General features: G+C 37.1%; 2 protein-coding genes across 10 annotated transcripts in view; one reads left to right on the top strand and one right to left on the bottom strand.

Moving 5' to 3' along the window:
- The window catches only part of PAK3 (p21 (RAC1) activated kinase 3), a 530,673-nt gene that overhangs the window by 146,620 nt on the left and 366,117 nt on the right, over nt 1-17,936 (bottom strand). The window lies entirely within an intron of this gene.
- On the top strand, nt 13,093-13,437 carry LOC308495002 (serum amyloid A-2 protein-like; the record flags this gene model as incomplete). Its single annotated transcript, XM_081043006.1, has 1 exon — nt 13,093-13,437. One exon carries the CDS (start codon nt 13,093-13,095, stop codon nt 13,435-13,437), a length of 345 nt encoding a protein of 114 aa, XP_080899132.1.

The following is a 17,936-nucleotide window of genomic DNA, read 5'->3' on the forward strand; positions in this document are numbered from 1 at the left end:
TCTCATTTTTTATCTTGCTCTTTTGTTGTTTTTGGTTTATTTACCACATATCAGTGAAATCATACGGTTCTCTGCTTTTTCTGTCTGACTTATTTCGCTTAGCATCATACTCTCACGATCCATCCATGTTGTCACAAATGTTCCTATATCATCTTTTCTTACAGCCAAATAGTATTCCACTGTGTATATATACCACAACTTCTTTATCCATTCATCTATCGAAGGACATTTTGGTTGTTTCCATGTTTTGGCCACCGTAAACAAAGCTGCAAAGAACATTGAAGAACACGTGTCTTTATGGATAAATGTTTTCAATTTTTTTGGGTAGATACCCAGGAGAGGGATTGCTGGATCATATGGGAATTCTATTCGCAATTTTTTGAGGAACCTCCACAATGCCTTCCATAACGGCTGCACCAGTATGCATTCCCACCAACAGTGCATGTGGGTTCCTTTTTCTCCATAGCCTCTCCAACACTTGTTACTATTTGCCTTGTTGATGATAGCCATTCTGACTGGGGTGAGGTGATATCTCATTGTGGTTTTTATTTGCATTTCTCTGATGATTAGTGATGTTGAGCATTTTTTCATATGTCTATTTGCCATTTGTATATCCTCTTTGGAGAAATGTCTCTTTAGGTCCACTGTCCAATTGGGTTGTTTTTTTTTTTTTTTTTTTTTTTTGAGCTTCATGAGTTCCTTGTATGTTTTGCATATTAGCCCCTTATAGGAGGCACTGTTTCCAAAAATCTTCTCCCATTCAGTCGGCTGCCTCTTGATTTAATTGACGGTACCTTTTGCTGTGCAGAAGCTTTTAAGTTTCATATAATCCCATTCAATTCAGCTTTTACTACCATTGCCTTTGGAGTCAAATTCATGAAATGCTCTTTGAACCCAAGGTCCATAAGTTTAGTACCTATGTTTTATTCTATGCAGATTATTGTGTCAACCTTTATACTTAAGTCTTTGATACATTTTGAATTAATTTCGGTACATAGTAACAGATAGCTGTCCAGTTTCACTCTTTTGCAAGTGGCTATCCAATTCTCCCAGCACCATATATTAAAGAGGCGGTCTTTCCTCCATTGTATGTTTTTAGCTTCTTTGTCAAAAATTATCTGTCCATATATATGTGGTTTTATATCTGGGTTCTCAATTCTATTCCATTGGTCTATGTGTCTGTTTTTCTGACAATACCATGCTGTTTTAATTATTGTAGCCCTGTAGTACAAGCTAAAGTCAGGGAGTGCAACACATCCAGTGTTGTTCTTTTTTCTTAAGATTGCTTTGGCTATTCGGGGTCTTTTGTGGTTCCAAACAAATCTGATGATTTTTTGCTCTATTTCTTTAAAAAATGCTATTGGGATATTGATGGGGATTGCATGAAATCTGTATATGGCTTTGGGTAATACGGCCATTTTAACTATGTTGATTCTTCCAATCCATGAGCACGGGATGTCTTTCCATTACTTTGTGTCTTCTTCAATTGCTTTCAAAAATGTCTTATAGTTTTCAGAAAATAGGTCCTTCACATCATTGGTTAACTTCATTCCTGGTTATTTTATTCTTTTTTGCTGCAAGTGCAAAGGGAATTGTTTTTGTATTTATTTTTCTGAGATTTCATTGTTAGTGTATAGGAATGCAATGGACATTTGTACGTTGATTTTGTAGCCAGCAACTTTAATGTATTCGTTGATTGTTTCTAACTGCTTTTTGGTGGAGTCTTTAGGGTTTTCTATATATAACATCATGTCATCTGCAAAGAGTGACAATTTAATTTCTTCATTCCCAGTTTGGATGCCTTTTATTTCTTTCTCTTGCCTGACTGCTCTGGCAAGGACTTCCAACACTATGTTGAAAAGGAAAGGTGATAGGGGACAACCCTGCCGTGTTCCTGAACATAGAGCAAAGAGCTTAAGTTTTTCAACATTAATCATGAGATTAGCTGAGGGCTTGTCATATATGGCCTTTATTATGTAAAGGTATTTTCTTTCTATACCTATTTTATTAATTGTTTTAATCATAAATAGATTTATCTGGTCAAATGCTTTTTCTGCATCAATTGATATAATCGTATGATTTTTGTCCTTTATTTTGTTTATGTGATGTATCACATTGATGGATTTGTGGATGTTAAACCATTCTTGTGCCCTGGGTATGAACCCGACTTGGTCGTGATGAATAATCATTTTAATGCATTGTTGTATTCCATTTGCTAGAATTTTGTTTAGGATTTTTGCATCTGTATTCATCAGAGATATTGGTCTGTAGTTTTCATTTTTGGTGTTGTCCTTACCAGGTTTTGGACTCAGGGTAATGTTGGCCTCATAAAATGAGTTAGGGAGTAGTGTCTCTTCTTCAATTTTTTGGAAGAGTTTGAGCAGGATTGGTATTAGATCCTCTTTGAAGGTTTGGTGGAATTCACTAGTGAAGGCGACCGGTCCCGGACTTTTGGGAAGGTTTTGGATGACTGATCCAATTTCATTACTGGTGATCTGTCTGTTTAGATTCTCCAGTTCTTCATGGTTCAGCCTTGGAAGGCTATATGTTTCTAAGAACTTGTCCATTTCCTCTAAGTTATTTAATTTGGTGGCATCTAGTCCTTCATAGTATTCTTGCATGATCCTTTGTATTTCTGTGGTGTCTGTGATAACTTCCCCTTTTTCTTTTCTGATTTTGTTAATTAGTGTCTTCTCTCTTATCTCAGAGAGCCTAGCCAAGGGTTTGTCGATTTTATTAATCTTTACAAAGAACCAGCTCAGTGTCACATTAATTTTTTCTATTGTCTTTTTGTTCTCTATTTCATTTAGTTCTGCTCTGATTTTTGTTATTTCTTTTCTTCTGCTGACCTTGGGTTTCACTTGTTCTTGTTTTTCTAGTTATTTAAGGTGTAACATGAGTTTATTTATTTGGGATTTTTCTTGTTTCTTCAGATAGGCCTGTAATGATATAAATTTCTCTCTTAAAACTGCTTTCGCTGCATCCCAAAAATTTTGGCCGGATGTATTTTCATTGTCATTTGTTTCTATGTATCTTTTGAACTCTTCTCTAATTTCTTATTTGACCCAGTCATTCTTTAAATTATGTTGTTTAATTTCCATGTATTTTTGTTTTTTCCTGCTTTCTTTTTGCAGTTGATATCCAATTTCAGAGCCTTGTGATCAGAGAATATGCTTGGTACGATTTAAATCTTCTTAAATTTGCTGAGGCTGATTTTATGTTCCAATATATGGTCTATCCTTGAGAATGTTCCATGTACACTTGAAAAGAATGTATACTCTGATGTTTTAGGATGAAGTGCTCTATATATGTCACTTATGTCAATTTCATCTAATGTGTCATTTAGGGCTGTTATTTCGTTATTTGTTTTCTGTTTGGATGATCTATCCATAGCTGTCAATGATGTATTTAAGTCCCCCAGTATAATTGTGTTTTGGTCAATTTCTCTATTTAGTTCTGTTAGTAGTTGCTTGGTATATTTTGGTGTTCCCCGATTGGGGGCATAAATATTGATGCCTGTTACATCTTCTTGTTGTATAGTCCCCTTTACCATTATGAAATGTCCATCTTTGTCTCTTGTTACCTTTTTCACCCTGAAGTCTGTTTCATCTGATATCATTATGGCTACACCTGATTTTCTCTGGTTACCATTTACTTGGAGTGTTTATTTCCACCCTTTCACTTTGAGTCTATGCTTCTCCTTGTAGCTGAGATGTGTCTCTTGGAGACAGCATATGGTTGGGTTTATTTTTCTGATCCAATCTGCTACTCTTTGCCTTTTGGTTGGTGAGTTCAGCCCATTTACATTTAGGGTGATTATTGATACGTGAGGATTTCCTGTCATTCTAACTTTATTTTTCTGGTAAGCTTGTGTCTCCATTGTATCTTTGCCTTTTTGTTGTTGTCTATTATTTCTGTGTTGTGGTATTCTATGATGTTTCCTTCTGTTTCTTCTTTTATTACTGTACATATTTCAGTTCTGGATTTTTTTTGTGTGTGCTTACCCTTAAGTTTATGTAAAAGAAAGTTTAACATTTAGAGTATTCCATTTTCTTCAGCATGCTTACTTTGTCCATTCCCATACTCCAGTTTAGGCCTTCACTCTCCCCCTTTTTATGTTGCCACAAATTGTCCCTGTTGATGGTGGTCGAATAGCCTCCTTTAGTACTTCTTGTAGTGCAGGTCGTGTGTTAGAAAATTCCCTCAGCTTCTGTATGTCTGGAAATGTCTTTATTCCTCCTTCATATCTAAAGGATATCTTTGCCGGATATATTATTCTTGGCTCATAATTTCTCTCTTTCAATAGTTGAATATTTGGTTCCACTCCCTCCTGGCTTTAGAGTTTCTCCTGAAAAATCTGATGATAATCTAATGGGTTTTCCTTTGTAGGTTACAGTCTTCTTTTCCCTGGCTGCCTTTAGGATTCTTTCTTGGTTGTAGATTTTAGACAGCTTCAATACAATGTGCCTTGGAGAAGGCCTGTTGGGATTGAGGTAATTAAGTGTTCTATTTGCTTCTTGGATTCAAGGATCCAGTTCTGTCCACAAGTTTGGTAAGTTCTCATCAACAATTTGTTTGAATATATTGTCTGTTCCCTTCTCTCTTTCTTGTCTCTCTGGTATGCCCATTATTCATATATTGCTCTTTTTCATAGGGTCAGAAAGTTCTTGTAGAGTTCTTTCATTTCTTTTAAGTCTCAAGTCTCATCTTCCATCTTTATAATTTCTAGGTTTCTATCTTCAATGTCACTGATTCTTTCCTCCATCTGGTCAACTCTACTACCTAAGCTGGTTATTTCATTCTTAATTTCTTCTATTGAGTTCTTAATCTCCAGAAATTTCACTTGGTTCTTTTTTAAAATTTCAATCTCTTTTGTAAAATGTTCATGTTGTTCTTTGATTGCGTTTCTGAGTTCATTAAATTGCCTTTGTGTGTTTTCTTGAATCTCGTTGAGTTTTTTTCAGAACTGCAGTCTTGAATTCTGTCATTTAAGTCACATATTTCCATATCTTTAAGTTCCTTTTCTGGAGACTTTTCACTTTCTTTCTGAGTTGTGATGTTGCCTTTGTTATTCATGGCAATTCGTGATTTATTATTTCTCTTCCTAGACATCTACAGGAGTGGCTTCTGCAACAGGTTGATTGGAAAAGGTCTTTCTTTTGTTTCCTAATAGTTGTTGGTATAATGTTTTATTTTCTCTCCGACTGCAGCCTTTCTTTTCCTCTCTCACACAGTAGTGCTATGTTTTCTCCGCACAATTCTAGCTTCTTATACAATGGGGGGATTCCCTAGGAAATGGGCTTCTCCTGTTAATAGTTCGCCTGGGTAATAGGGTTTCTCGTCCCTGTGGGGATGCGGAGAGCTTTTGCTGTTCCAAAGCTCTTTCTGCACCTGATTCAGAGCTCGTATGTTCCAGCAATTCTGTTTAGTCCTGCCTGGATCTGCCCAGATAGGTGGGGCCAGGGGTGGGGTGAGTTGTGACAGGTGTCCCATAGCAATGGTGGCGATCACCACTACAGCCGGGACTGCTTCCACAGCTCCCTCCCTTTTGCTGGATGTAGTTGGGCTGTGAATCTCTGTCTGCGGTCCACAGATCTCAGAACAGCAAATATTCTGTTCTTTTGATCTGACACTGCTACTATTCGGCTTCTAATACTGGGCAGGTGGTGGCGGTGCGAGCTCTGGGAGAGTAGGGAGGGGGCGGCTAGTCTCAGTGCCTAAGGCTTCCATTCTCTGCTCGGCAGTGAGGGCTTAAACCACCATTTTCAGCCTTCTTCCCTCAGTCTTTGCTCCAAGGTCTCTGCTGTGAGCGTTGGGTTCAGCCGTGTTATATGCTGCCGCCTCAGCCCTGTGTGCCATAAGTGGAGCCCTAGCAGTCCGAGTTCTTCTTTCTCCCTCAGCTGCGGTAGTTCCGGGTTGCAGCGGGCACCGTCTCCGCACATCTCACTTCCCTACTCCCCTGCTCTTGCGATTCTCCCACCTTGAGGTGAATTCAGTAGTGGGCCTGTTCGTCTTGCCTATCTGCTCTGCAGGGAGTCATTTGTGGAGTTATTGTTGTTCGATTAGTTGTAAATTCCAGGGTTGCTTTACAGAGGCTCACCTCATGCCGCCATTTTGATGACGTCCGAAAAATTTTTTTTAATTAAGAAAAAAAAAAGAAGAAATTTGGATCCATGTATGATCAGGTGGAGCAGAGCCAGCCTGACATACTTACCTTGGACTGTTACCTGAGAAATAACTAAACTTGTCTTCTTTAAAGTGTCAGATTATTGATGGGTCTCTTTGTTGGAGCAGCCTAACCTTACCTTAATTAATATAGAAAATGCTACCAAAAGCATGGTATTTCTTTTACAAACACACAACATGTGTGGACTTGGATAACTTGTTGGGAGATAAAAAACTGATGTTGCTTACTAGACAGCCATAGTCCTTGTTATGTTGAGGCAAAAACAAAATTGGTAAGATTATCATCAGTGATAATTTGAAGGACAGACCTCTTGCCTAACTCTAGAGGAAGCAGTTGCATAAAACCATATTGTTCATGGTGTTATCATCAACAAGACAAATAATAACAAGTGTTGGAGATGCTGTTGGGGAAAAAGGAACCCTCATACACTGCTGGTGGGGATGTAAATTGATATAGCCACTATAGAAAACAGTATGGAGGTTCCTCAAAAAATTAAGAATAAAATTACCATATGACCAAGCAATCCATCTCCTGCGTAGCTAGCCTCAAAAATCTGAAAACATTTATCCATTAAGATAGATGTACTCCAATGTTCATTGCAGCATCATTTATGGTGGGCAAGACATGTAAACAACAAAAGTGTCCTTCGATAGATAATTGGATAAATAAGATGTGGTATATATATACAGTGGAATACTACTCTGCCATAAGATGAAATAGTGTCATTTGTGACAACATGGATAGATCTTGAGATTATTATGCTAAGTGAAATAAGTCAGAGAGAAAAAGTTGAGAACCATATGATTTCACTAATATATGGGATACAAAACTGAAAGCAACAGAGAATCAAGACAAACAAACAAAGAAACACAAACTCATAGTTACAGACAACTGTTTAGTGATTACCAAAGGGTAAGGGGCGAGGGGGATGGTAGAAGAAGATAAAGGAGGTCAAATATATGGTGATGGAAGGAGAACTGATTCCGGTTGGTAAGCACATAATGTGACACATAGATGATGTATTATAGAATTGTACACTTGAAACCTATGTAATTTTAATAACCATTGTCATCCCAATAAATTCAATTAAAATATATATTGTTAATATCTACTAGCTGCTTCTTCTTGATTTTTAGCAAGATATTACTACAGAGTGCATGTAAGAATTGGTCAGTTTGCAAAGAATGTCCAGAAATGTGGATCTTTACAGAGTTAGAAAAATCAATTGCTTCTGTGTCCAAAACAAACAAACAAAAAACTACAGTTACTCAAAGAGTTTTCAAAGTCCCATTAAAACTAAGCCAAACTAAAAGTCAGGTCTGTGGCTAAAATAAGATTAGGAGTCTCAGGACTAGCTATGAAGCCTATTGTTTCAGATGGACTCAAAGTAGCTACCACTAAAATGAGAGAGAGAGAATCATTGGCTGATTATGTAAGCACAGAAATAAAGCACCTTTGAGATCTGTGTTTAGAAAAGAACTTTGGAAGTGGTGACTGCCTCATGGAACTAACAGAAGCCTTTTCAGTTTTTGAGACAATTATATTCTCAAAGAAACTACAAGCCTTGTCAAAAAGCTAGTCTCTAAATATTGAAGGCATAAAGCAACACGCAGGCGCCAACATGTGCACCAGCAAAAAGCCGGCTACTGTATTTGCACAGCTCCAAAGAAAGCTTAATGCAAAACTCACTTCAAACATTATGAGATGAAAAAAGATGAAGAAGAAGCTCTCAGAAGGCAAAGCCATTAGCTGTAAAGGACAATGGACATACCTCTTCCATACTCTTGCCACTTCCTGCCAGCTTGGATTAACCATGTTGTTGCATGTAGCTATTGTTCATTCTTTTTCATTACCCAGTAGTATGCCAATGTAAGAACAAGCCATAAATATTTATCCATTCTATCATCTATAGGTATTTAGGTTGTTTCTGGTTTTTTATTACTATGTTACGGACATTATTTCACATATTTCTTGGTGCCCACATAGACATATTTCTCTGGGGTGCAATTGGGTCATAAAGTACTCAATAATGCCAAACTCAAAGTAATTGTACCAATTATGCTCCTTCCTGCAGTGTATTTGTGTTCTCTTTGTTTACAACCTTGTCTACATTTGTTATTTTCAGATATTTTAATTTTGCCAATCTGGGGGATATATAATGGTGTCTTGTTGGGGTTTAATTTGTATTTCCCAATTAGAAATGAGGCTGAATATTTTTTCATAGTGTTCATTGGCAATTTAGATTTTCCTTTTTGAGTCTATTCAAAACTTTTAGATAAAGCTATTGGGCTGTCTGTCTCTTTTATACTAATTTTTAGGAATTCTTTTATGTAACAATCATTTACACAATGTTGCAAATATTTTCTCCTACTCTATGGCTTAGTTTTGCACTCTCTAATTGGTATTTTGGTGAATATAAGTGCTTAATTTTAATGCAAAATATATCAATAACTTCTCCATGTGGACAGGTTGTGGACCAGCTAACAATGGTTGTCTTGATCTTCATTTGGACAAGAATTCTCTTTCCTTTTCTAATGTCATGCCTTGCATTATCTTAATGAATTAAGACCAATTCTGTATGTTGTTCATTAATCAATAGTGATAATGCTCAGTATTAAATGTTTTGTCATCAGTGACCGTACTTGATAAGTCTCACAGTTTCCTATACAAGTGAAACACAAGGCAAAATGAAAAGCATTGTATTTTGCCATGTGTAACACGCTCCCATGTATAATGCACACCCATGTTTTTGGCCCAAATTTTGAGGGGAAAAAGAATCTTTCATTTTAATTTTTTAATTCATTTTTTTTTTTTACATTTAGGTACTTGTTTTTTGTATTAACATATAATGGTACAAGAAATTTTATGTAACAAATAATTACAAAACACAAGAACAGATACAAGGTACAAGAAATTTTATGTGTCAATAACAGATTTATGATATTTATGCATCATAGAAAGCCAAGAACTCATCATAGTTACAAGTTTGTCATAAGTTCAACAAAACCGATAATCATATTCCAAGGTATTATTTTGTATACCAATATTGTTATTGATTTCTAGAGTTACACTTTTAACTCATAAGCATAAAGAAAATAATCAAAAACATTTATATAGATATGGAAATAGTACTACGTATGTATAACGTGCATCCGTATTTTTCCCTCACAAATTTGGGCCAAAAATGTATGCATTACACATGGCAAAATATGGTAACTGTGATATCAAGGATAAACTCTATTCATGGCTACTACTGGTACTAGAATATATTTTAACTGTAATATGAAAGTAATGCTAACAAGTCTGCATTTTATTTTGCATTTTGATTTTGGTCCTTCTAAATTCACCGTTTTTGTTTGTTTGTTTGTTTTGTTTTGTTTTGTTTTGTTTTGTTTTGTTTCCAGAAGAAAAGTGAATTTAAGAATGACTTCACCAGTGGCATTTCATTATTCTGTTTTGGATAGGTTCACAATTTTAATTTAGTCACTGAGAAGAATTTGCCACCAGAAACAAAGCACTATTTTTTTTGGTTGGTTTTGCTTGAATTATACTGATATTACTTCAGTTCTTTATTACCCTTTGCAAGGCATAACCAATCTTCACCTTCTTTTAATGGTTCCAAATATTTCTGATTTAATGACAAAAGAATAATTTCAGGAGGCTGTTGTTATCCTTAACTCAACTTCAAAGCCAATGCTTCAAAGTGCATTTTTAGAGATGGATGGAAAAATGGTAAAGACCTGTAAGGAAGCCTTGCTATTAATATAAAGAGGTGCAAAAAAAAAGTATACATATTTTTAAAAAGGAAAAAACTGTATTAAAATTGTAATACTCAATATATACTGATAACAAAAGATGAATACAAGTCATGTGTATACAATTTTGGCACCCCCAGCATTTGTTTACCAAGTGGGAGGTGTCTCTGACCAGTCCACAAACAGAAATAGGGGGATTCTATTATGATATGTTTGTAAATGATGCCAATTTACTAAGCCAGGTCCCTCCCCTCCGGCAGCTTTGTACAAAGGATACTATTAATGAATTGCTGGTTCAATCTGCCTATGATGTCATTATTTCCAAGATCTTGAAAGAGACTATTTTGTTTGGGGCGGCTGTAGGCTCTATTTCAAGAATTGTACAAAAGTACCATTATTCTCTAGGAACCCAATCAAAAAACTATCATTAAAGTGTGACTGTTCACTTCTGCAACAGAACAGGAACTTGTGAGTGGCACAATGGATACAGTCACAAGCCATTCATTTCACTTTTAGAACTTGACCCTTAGCATTGTGGAGAAACAGCTAACTTTAATGGACAACTAGTAACAGATTAAATATGTTTACAGATTGATTTCATACTTGGATACTAGGTTTTTCAAAGAGAATTCAAATAGTTTTTGTGAATGGTATACATTTTTGATCCAGCCCTTGAGACTTAATGTGGTTTACCAATGCTCAGTAATTACCATTGAAATTCATCAGTAATAAAAATGAGCCTCTTGTCTCATGACAACCAAGGAGCCTAAACACCCATTTTTAGAATACTAGGAAAGATTACTTCTCTTTTTCCCTCCCTCTTTATCTTTTTCTTCCCTCCCTCCCCCCAAAAAAACATGAGGACATGCACACACAGGAACATACACAAATACATATACACAGCCCTTCACTGATTTACCTCTTGGCATAGAGATTTACTGCATAGCATGTTAGAGGAAAGCTTTTATCAAGATGCATGGCAACTTTAAACGAAAGGATTAGGCATTATAAACAATTGCCATAATTCTCTCATTCTTCCAAAACGCATTCTTTTAATCAGTACAGTGCCAAACTAAACATAGAATGCTTAGTAGGTTAGGAGGTTAAAAAAAAAAAAAGCCACCAATTTGCATGTTCCAAGTGTCAAGGGGAAATATAGGTAATCAATTATACTCTAGCTAATGTGGCCAAAATTCATACTCTGGTATACATATTAAATTACATGCAACTAAAAATGCCAATTGTGTCCATTTGCCACAGGTGTTCTACCCAGTTGTGTGAAGGGTGAGACTCCAGAAACACTGGCACTACAACTTGCAAAGCCATCTATTAATCCATAAACAACTGAAATAAATTTTCATCAGACCTGGTGCCATCAGAGACAACCCACATATCTATTATCCTGTCTGCTTTCAAAATCTAAATTTAACTGTTTCTTTGCATATCTTCCCAATGATTGACAAACTAATACTGACTTCCTTTTAAAAACAAAATCCCAGGCCAGTAGATACACAGCTATGACCTAATAAAACCAGAGGTAAAGCTCCAAATGCACCAGCCACACAAGGTTAGTACTACAAGTTTATGAGCACGCCAGTATTTCTTAGTATGCTTTTTATATCAAACTAGATGATCTAACACAGGAATGAGATGTAGCCTAGGGGAAATTTCCAGGGTGAACTTCCTATTGTTTCCGAGATATCTACATGAAGAAAGGGGTTGCAAGACACCTTGAGCTGATGAGATGACAGCCAACCTGATATGAGCACATATGACAGAAAAATGGATTTTAGGATCTCAAGATTGTAGTAAACAAGTCAAAAAAATCTCATTATGTTAAAAACAGTAACAAAACATGAGAGTAATTCAAATTTCTAGAATTTGAGAAATCTTTATAACAAGAATTAGCTCTATATATCAAGACAAATTGAACTTTTAATGACAGCTTCCAGATTTTGACGTATTCAGTAAATGTACTCGTAGATTGAAAGTCAGCCAATGTCTCCTTAGACAATGATCTCTACACTAGGCTGTTCTTTGCATTTGAGGATGAGGTTGCTACTTTTACTATCAGGATGATGTATACACTGGTAGTACTTTGGTAATGGTAAAAAGGATCCAGGAGTTAACTGCTGGCTCTTCCCTGGGGTCCCTCTAAACAAAAGCACACATTTTCAAGATGGCTAGCTGAACTTCCAGGTATAGATTTTGACTGGGAAACAAATTCTGCTTTGCTAACTAGTCTCCACTGATATTAAACCCAATTTATCTTAGACGCATTATTAGCAACTGAACCAATCAGCTCAGATACTTATGACTGACAATGTAAGAAGATATAATGGATGTTTTTCATTGAAAAGAAGGAGGAGGAGGAAGAGGGAGAAGAAGAGGAGGAGGAGGAGGAGGAGGAGGAAGAAATCATCCAGCTTTCCACAAAAGGAAGAAAATATTATAATTTAAAAGAAAAATTATATTTTTGCATTGCATTTCTACAGCAACATGCATCTGAAGATGTCTAGTGACTTTTCAGACATTAACTCCTGTAATATGCTAGGATGCCAAAAAGGAGGGGAAGAGAATTCATCTCATTTTACAGGAAGGAGAACGAGCCTGGTCTGGGTATCCCAGCAGCTCTAAACCTGTACTACCATTCCCAGACTAGGTGGGCAAGGGACAGACCAGCCACTAACTTTAGCCATCCAGATCATCACTAGATCATAAGCTCCTTGAGGGTAAGGCCCCTTCTGTCATAACTGAGTGCTTTTGTATTGCCTAAAATAGTGTCTTGTTCCCAGTAGGCATTAAATACACATGTGAGGTAATGAAATGGAACTCTATATATTCTATGCAATTGTTGCAGCTCTAAGTTTTCCATAATGTTGCATAAGCATATATGTCCACTCAAAGAAGGTCTGAGCCAATAATGTTTGGAAATATTAGCACTGGTCTAACTGGCAAGCAATTGAACATCATATATAAACCAGCTACCATCTGATTATCAATACCTGTTTTTACTATACAACTTTGTAATGTTCAAAGGGTTTCTAAGTCTTGCTCTTATTTGATCCAGAGACAAACATGTGAAAAAGGGAGTACTATCCCTATTTTCTACCTGAGGAATTGACAGAGCATAAAGGTTAAGTGAAAGACATGTGGAGCGCCTACTCTGACATGAGAGAAGCCAATTACAAAGATCCAGACAAACACTTCCATGCCTGCAGGAACTATGATGCTGCACAAAGGGGGCCTGGGGGTGCCTGGGCTGCTAAAGTGATCAGCGATGCCAGAGAGAATTCTCAGAGAGTCACTGACCTTTTTAAGTATGGAGACAGTGGCCACAGAGTGGAGGACTCAAGGTCTGACCAGTTTGCCAACCAGTGGGGCCGTAGTGGTAAAGACCCCAATCACTTCAGACATGCCATCCTGACTGACAAGTATTGCTCTCCCTCCTCACTCTGCTCTCAGGAGACAGGGCTGCGAACCCAGAGTCATTGAGTTCTATATCCCTAGATGCTTTTGGAGTGCACATAGTAGGTGTCTAATAAATGCTTAAGAGATTGAATTGTTTAAAAAAAAGGTTAAGTGACTTACCCAGGATCACAAAATAAGTGAAAGAACTGAGACTAGAATTTCAAACTCTTCTTGATTCCCTTTCTACTATACCAATACAACACGTATCCAAATAAACCCACAAAGAAATACACTCTTCATATATACACTTTTATCCTTCCAAAATATTCATATAATAGTTCTAGCTTTTTCACTTCAATCTACTTCAGGCTGGTACTTACTGATTTCAACTGCTTTTCTCATCCAAAGACCCAAGGCTAGGTGATTTACTGACAGAACTCCAACAGGTTTCCTTGGCCGGTAATACCAATTCTTAGATGGCCTTGTTTTGGAGCTTGTCTGTTCTGGGGCACTCACCAAGGGAACTCTGCTACCAGAGACAGGGGTGTGGTGTTTCAGAGAGCCTCGCCTGGGAGATACCATTACAGTATGTAATGGAGGGAAGCCATTTCTAAGATCATTTAACCAGGAGGAGCTGAGCTACTTATTAAGCAGATTTGCAAAAGCAGCCAGACAAGCAAGGGAGGTAACTAGCTCTTTTTACAGTTGCCTAGTTTCAATCTTAGATCCTGCAAAAGATACCTCACTTCTGACACACATATAAGCACACTCTCATAGAATACATTCATGTTCTTTCTCATAAGCAAAAGGAAATGAGGTCAGTTCTGCTGTATTCCGGTTCTCTGCTAACATCTTTGAGTGACTTCCATTGTTTTCAGAAGGAACTTGACATTAATTTAGTCCAATAGGGTAGCATATTGTAGTTGCAAATTTCAATGACAGGTTGCAAATAAGGAAATCAATAGGTATACTCCAGCACCCAGACTTCATATACTGCATATATTATGTGGGACAAATAGTTCGTTTTCCAATGAAAACGAACTTTTTTTTTCACACACAAAAAAGCTTCTAAAGTATGCCATACCATACTTTATTATTGATTGTGTAGGCTGCATGACTCATGCCAAGAAAATGCTAATAATCATCTCATGTGTATTTATATTTGCAATTTGAGGCATTATTGCAGTTTTCAGCTTTTCATTTCCAACACTGATGCTTCTAAGAAGAGAAAATAAAATGCATAAAGAACAGAGGCAGAACATTTTTAAGCATAAAAAAGTGATTACCTTAAATGATGCCTCAAAGAAATGTGTGGGACAAAGTAAAGGGAGACAAAAGCTAGTAATAAAATATTTCTTAGTTCTCAAAAGAGAATGTAGTAAGCTAGGAAGCATTCAGATGAAAAAAAATAGATGCAGACTAATAGCCCAAGTGACCAGGATATGGTAAACCAACATCTTAAGTCTCTGGGGTTCTGGCTGCTCCTGTTACTATGCATGGGTGATAATTATACCTTTCCCTGATCCACTCCAGTGAAAGAGCCACAAATTTCCTCATATCTAAGCCTAAAATTTCAACTCAAGAATTTGCTAGGGCTTTTTGTATACCATATAGATGCCTGGACATTCTCTTCCAACCTATGTGTCATGGCTCATCATTCTAGGTCCTTGCTCTATTTTCATTTTGCCTGTACCCAAATCAGCTTTCTACAGGGAAGGTGCCTATTGCATGTCTGAACAGAAGAGCTACATGGGGTCAATTGAAACATTGGCATTATTTCTAAACCAGAAATTTAGATTTAGCAATGCTCGTATTTCACACACAAAAAAGCATCTTGCCAGAACTGAAGGTCAAAGAATTTGAGCTGGCATAAAATGCACCAACTCTTCTTCAACCTTTTGTTCCTTGACCTAAGTTCATCTGTCCACATTTTAAAAGAGCTGAGTATGCATCTCAGCATCTTATTTGAGGCCTATGGTTAAGGAAGAGGAAACATTACGTATTAAAAAAAAGTTCACTCAAATACTAAAGGCAGAACAAGACATAACAAGACGTAATTTCCATCTATCCCACTTTACAAATAGGAGGAGATAAACATTCAGTGGGTCACAGTCTCAGTTGTAGGAATTTCCTACCTCCTAGCCCACTAAAGACCACTCCTTTTGCTTTAAAGAAAATTGACCATGGGTCTAAGAAAAGGTCATAATCCATGCAAAGAAAATTCTTTTAGAAACCAAAAGCCAGATCTGAAGGATGACCTCACAGTTGATCATCCTGGCTTTCCCATGGCTTGCCTGTGCCCAGCTAACATAAGATCTTCATTTGCAAACTGTTGGATCCATCAGACAGTATGTTCCCCTTGCTTCCCATTACCCTACTAGCTGGTTGCAGCTGCCACTGTACACTTATATGAAATATGGCTCATCATTGGTTCATGCTAGAGCAGATCTCTACTCCAGCACATGATTAGCTTTGCTTCCCCAGGCACCCCCCACCACACACAAACACAAAGAGAAGACTACCATGTGCCTAGTCTTTCTGTGGCCCTGGGAATCCCCCAGGCTGAGATCACAGGACCTAGCCCTCACCTCAAAGGAAGATACGATATTCTGGTAGGAAAATTGCAGATAAAGCAGAAGCAGGGTTTGGTGGATTCAGTAGGCCTGAGGGAGAATCAGTCAGTAGAGTTTCCAAATTACTCCCACAGAACCTGTACGGTGGCTTACAATACATCTTGACAAAAATTGGGGGAAGAGAAAGGAGAAGAAAGCTCAGTGTTTATAATAAACAAACAAATAAACAAAGTATGCCCAAAAATGTATACACATTTTAGAAAGGAAAAAACTGTATTAAAATTTTAATACTCAATATATACCGATAACAAAAGATGAATATAAGTCATGTGTATACATTTTTTGGCACCCCTGGTATGTGTGTGTTTGTGAGTGTGTGTGTCTGCATTATAACTTTGTATGAAACAATGTTCATCTCAGAGCATTCTTTCTCCTTTGAGATTGAGCCTGATACATTCCCTGCATTCACAATCATGTCAGCCAACCACCAGCCAGTATTTTGGATTTTAGCAGGTAGCCTAGGCATGCCTTATACTCTTTTGCCCAGATTAATAATGAGGGTCTGTAGGTTACATGGCTGTATAAAAAAGGAAAATATCTTATGTCAATCTAACATTGCTTTTTACACAAAAGTAAACCAATTACATGCTTTCTTCTTGTTGATTTCTGGTTGACTTTTATTTCAAAGAATCCTGAGACAAAAACAGAGACATACTACCCTTTGAGAGGCCAGATAGTAACTCTAAGAATATGCCTCTTAAGCAACCCATCTGTGCATGCATTCATTTTTTAAACAACAAATATTTATTGAAGCTTATGTTCCAGGCACCATTCAAAATGTTGGGAGTAAAGAGATAAATGCCCAGCGTTGAGTGAGGCTATCTGCTTGAGCAGTGAGTTTTATCCCTGGCTGCTATCTAAAATGTATATTCAATACACAGATAAAAATATAATTACAAAACAAATAAGGGTGTGTGTGTTGCAAAATGAAGAGCTAAAAAAAAGAGGACTGCTGCAGTTCAGAAGAAGGTAAGACTCTCTTTGACTGCTATCCTATTGTACAATAAATCAGTGGGAATGATCACACCTTCATACATAAGGAAAAGGTTTGATATTGTTCCAAAGAACATCATTGCCTTGCCTTTCATCCTCATGCCACCAGCATCTATATGTACCAGGTATTGTGTCAGGGTGTATACAAAGAGACACAAATGAAGACTAGTTCTTGTCTTCTACGAGCTCACAGTTCAGTGAGGGTGGCGACTTGCATATATACAATAGAGATTACAGTGAGATGCAACTCAGGTAGGCACAGAGTGCTTTGGAGGGACGTAGCAGGAAGGGTAACTAATGTTTCCAGAGGGACCTGAGGATATAGAAGCGGGGTATAGAAGGGTGAGTAGGAGTTCAGTTGAGGGTAATGGGGATCAAATATATGGTGATGGAAGGAGAACTGACTCTGGGTGGTGAACACACAATGGGATTTATAGAGGATGCAATACAGAATTGTGTATCTGAAATTTATGTAATTTTACTAACAATTGTCACCCCAATACATTAAAAAGAAAAGTAGAAACCACTAGGTTGGTGTAAGCCATTACTCAACAGTATATTCTAGCCAACAAATACTCTGAGCATGCTAAATTCATGTTTGTTTGTTTGACCTTCCTCCTGCTTTTACTGAACTAAGTGACGCTGGTATTATGTAAGGAAGAGAACAGATCTCCAAACTCTGGAAGAAAGTAACACGTACAAGATTTCTTTTTTTTTTAAAGCAAAAGCATTGGTTCCTGATGAACTATAAAAGAAGGAATCAATATGGCCTGATGTAAAGCATTTTCTGTAACTATAGCCATATGTGAGCAGGACATATATGGGGGAAATGTATTAAGAACAGAGAGCTTGGGAAAAAAAAAACTCCTTCCTTTCTCTTAGAAGAAAACTCTTCTCTTAGAAGAACTAATTTTTATCTTGTTATGCAATTTTAATTTGGGAGGAGGGCTAATTTTT

Source organism: Rhinolophus hipposideros, assembly GCF_964194185.1.
Source record: "Rhinolophus hipposideros genome assembly, chromosome: X".
NCBI classification, from domain to species: domain Eukaryota; kingdom Metazoa; phylum Chordata; class Mammalia; order Chiroptera; family Rhinolophidae; genus Rhinolophus; species Rhinolophus hipposideros.